Source organism: Athene cunicularia (assembly GCF_003259725.1).
Source record: "Athene cunicularia isolate RWA chromosome 18 unlocalized genomic scaffold, athCun1 chr18_part1, whole genome shotgun sequence".
NCBI classification, from domain to species: domain Eukaryota; kingdom Metazoa; phylum Chordata; class Aves; order Strigiformes; family Strigidae; genus Athene; species Athene cunicularia.
This window is the reverse complement of record NW_020799123.1, coordinates 396,462-400,027: the sequence shown is the minus strand read 5'-3', so window position 1 is coordinate 400,027 and position 3,566 is coordinate 396,462. Positions and strand designations below refer to the sequence as shown.

Below are 3,566 nucleotides of genomic sequence, written 5' to 3'. Positions count from 1 at the left end.
ACTGTATCCTAGAACTAGCAGATGGGAAAAAATATTTTTCTTTATTTTCTAAAGGTAGATCCAGTTAATGTATACCAAAAAATATTTGTACTAACAAACCTGAGGGAGTAGCCTGCCATGGCATGTCAGGGCAAGAATAATTTAAATTGTTATTGACATCAGACTGATCATAATGCAAGCCTCTGATGGGAGAGTTTTAATCCTCTACAGGTGCACCCCAAATAAATTGCATCCATGTCTTCAGACGCTGAGATGGCTGTCTTCGGAGAGGCAGCTGTGTATCTCCGAAAGTCAGAAAAGGAAAGAATTGAGGCGCAGAACAAGCCTTTCGATGCCAAGACAGCTGTGTTTGTGGTGCATCCTAAAGAATCTTTTGTGAAAGGAAAAATCCAGAGCAAGGAATCAGGAAAGGTCACTGTCAAGACTGAAGGTGGAGAGGTGAGGGACAAAACAGGCTAAAAGACACGATTTGAATCCGAGTTTCAGCTCTTAGCAGACATACAGATATCTTTCTATTCTTTGTCAGACCCTGACCATGAAGGAAGATCAGATCTTCCCCATGAACCCTCCCAAGTACGATAAAATCGAGGACATGGCCATGATGACCCACCTCCACGAACCCGCTGTGCTGTACAACCTCAAAGAGCGTTACGCAGCCTGGATGATCTACGTAAGTACCAGCAGCAGTCTTCCCCTGGGCAGCGAGGAGGAACTGCTCTGCCAGGGTAGGTGGAAGCCAACGTGCTGTCTCCCTTCCTCACAGACCTACTCGGGTCTCTTCTGCGTCACTGTCAACCCCTACAAGTGGCTGCCGGTGTACAACCCGGAGGTGGTGTTGGCCTACCGAGGCAAGAAGCGCCAGGAGGTCCCTCCACACATCTTCTCCATCTCTGACAATGCCTATCAGTTCATGCTGACTGGTGAGTGACTGTAACTCCCTTAAGGCAATTATACTATGAATACCTTTCAGGGGAATAACAACTTGTGTCTAAACTTTCAGTTTGGATCATTTCTTTCTAGGATCATTTCCCAGATCACCCATATTAGGTTACTCAAAAGATTCTAGATGTCCCTTTAAACTGAGACTGAAACAATCTGTGCTTAGCTCTAAGGACTATAACAGTAAGTAACATAGAGTGAATCACCCAAGATCTTTTTTCCTCTTCTCATTTAAGTCCCCCAGTGATAACACAGGAGATTAAGCAGCTTAACCATTCCAGTATTTCAGCAGTGCACAGCTGAGCCTTATGATGGAATATTATTTCAGTGGAAAATAAAGCCGTTTTCTCCTTCTTTTGGGCACAGTATGGAAAGATATTAATTCTTAAAGAACAATAAGAAAATAATTAGATTGCTTTAAGCCAAAAATATTGCCTCCTCTTGTAGCGGTGTGTAGCTACCCCAGCATACCAAACATTTGAGGAGTTCCTTAGTGTAGAAGTCGCTGTGGGGTGGATTGCCATGAGTGCAGATCTGCGCAGTTCCAGTTGAAATAATGAAAACTAAAAATGATGAAAGTTTTGACTTGCATGTACCCACCTAGTCATGTGGTAAAATTGGAGCACAGAAGGCTATGTGATGGGAATAATATGCTGCAAACAAGAAGCTGAGCATGTGTAAGGAATAGTGTTGTGGACTTGAGCGAGTAAAGAATAAAGATCAGATATGTCAATATAATAATAGGTGCTGAGTGCTCAGTCAGAGGTTATTCCAAATGCTCGTCAATTGCAAGCAAACTGTGTATTCTAGAGGGAACTGGCCATGAATGATATGGATTTGTGTCTCTCTGGGTTAATGGCTCTAATGAATAGGAACCATTCCCGGGATTATGTTATAAAGTTAGTTTCAATACACCTATGGAATATTTCTCTGGTAAAATGTCTTTTTTAATCTTCTGCAGCCAAGAGTATACATGCCTGAAAGAATAATGCCTAAAGTACAGAAAGGGAGAATATGTTTGAAATGGGCTGATGGTTCCTCTGATGGGCCCAGAAAGAGCTGGGGCAGGGTATTATTTGGAATCTCCCACTTGTCATTGACTCTCTGTGCTGGGGGCACAGCAGATGAGCTTTTATCAGGTGACCTAACATTAATCTGCAATTTTAATTTCATTTTTATATTTAATCCTTTTTTTAATTATTATTATTCTGTAACTTTAAAAACTTACTCAACTCTGAAGATTTGCAAGAAACCTAAGAAAAAACGAAAAGATAAAGTGAAGGTGGTGAAAAATCTACTCTAGAAAACATTCATTCTTCTGTATTTGATAGCAAGATAAATGAACAAGGGAAAGGAAAAATAAAGGAGGAAAAAAAGCTTTGCTGAAAGGCTTCATTTTTTAGAATCCAAAACTTTCCTTAAGGCAGACTTTTACTGAGGGGAGTTACTTAACTGCCAAACAAATGTTTTTGTCACATAACTATCATGATATCTTATTTTTAGACCACTTCTGTTGTTTTCTGTGTTGTTCATTAGCATTAAAGTTGCTTTATTTCTGCTTCTTTCCACAGATCGTGAGAACCAGTCGATCCTGATCACGTATGTAGATCCCTTCTCGGGTCCCTCTGGGGCTGCCCGGTGCTGGGGGACCTCCCACCTGACCACACGCTCTCTGCTTCTCTCTTTGGTTTCACAGCGGAGAATCCGGTGCCGGGAAGACTGTGAACACAAAGCGTGTCATCCAGTACTTTGCAACAATTGCAGCGAGTGGGGAGAAGAAGAAGGAGGAGCAGTCAGGCAAAATCCAGGTGAGATCAGTTACTAACATTTTGTCTGGTTCTGCAGTTGTAATGTGGATTGAACTATGCAGTTTACAGCTAACTATCCTGCAGGGAACGCTTGAGGATCAAATCATCAGCGCTAACCCACTGCTGGAGGCCTTTGGAAATGCCAAGACCGTGAGGAACGACAACTCCTCCCGCTTTGTGAGTTTTCAGTGAAAATAAGCTTCAGTTTACATGTAGGAAGAAGTGCATTGTTATTGATTTCTTCCTGCAGTTCACCAATAAGAAATTTATATTAACGTTTTCTCAAATATTTCCTAATTTTATAGCTCAGTATTGAAACAGAAGATAGAATATACATATAAATCACAGACATAAAACTTAAAATGGAAAGTAAGTATTCATTCAATAAAAATATATCCTGAATTGGTAAACTGGTAAGAATCATATATACATCTCACTGTATCAAATATTCCTCCTTTAGTCCAGCTCTCAGCAGGACTAACTTCAAATCTAGATCAGATTGTTCATGCCCTAATACAGCCAAGTTTTGAAAAGCTCCAAGACTAGAGATTCCACAACTTCTAAGTACCTTTCCTAAAACCAGAATGCACTTATATTAAAAACATTGAACTTCATGTCTAGTTAGAATTTCTCTCACTGCAATGTGTGATGTTGTCATTTGTGCTTTCATAGTAAGCCTCTGAGAAAAGTCTAGCTCTCACTTCTCTGTAACTTCTTTTAGGAAGCAGAGCTTCCTTTCTGTTCTCCAAACTGTGTCTACTTATACTCTCCTTAAAATTGTCATCTCTCTCTTTTTTTTTTTTTTTTTTTTTTTTTTTT

General features: G+C 40.2%; 1 protein-coding gene across 1 annotated transcript in view; it reads left to right on the top strand.

The window, feature by feature from the left end:
- The first annotated feature begins 234 nt into the window (after window positions 1-234).
- LOC113486759 (myosin heavy chain, skeletal muscle, adult-like) overlaps window positions 235-3,566 on the top strand; it is a 74,858-nt gene continuing 71,526 nt past the window's right edge. Inside the window, exons 1-6 of the mRNA XM_026860984.1 lie at window positions 235-438; window positions 527-670; window positions 764-920; window positions 2,511-2,538; window positions 2,636-2,747; window positions 2,832-2,924. Of these exons, the coding sequence (XP_026716785.1) occupies window positions 235-438; window positions 527-670; window positions 764-920; window positions 2,511-2,538; window positions 2,636-2,747; window positions 2,832-2,924 (738 nt within the window). The remainder of the gene's footprint in view (window positions 439-526; window positions 671-763; window positions 921-2,510; window positions 2,539-2,635; window positions 2,748-2,831; window positions 2,925-3,566) is intronic.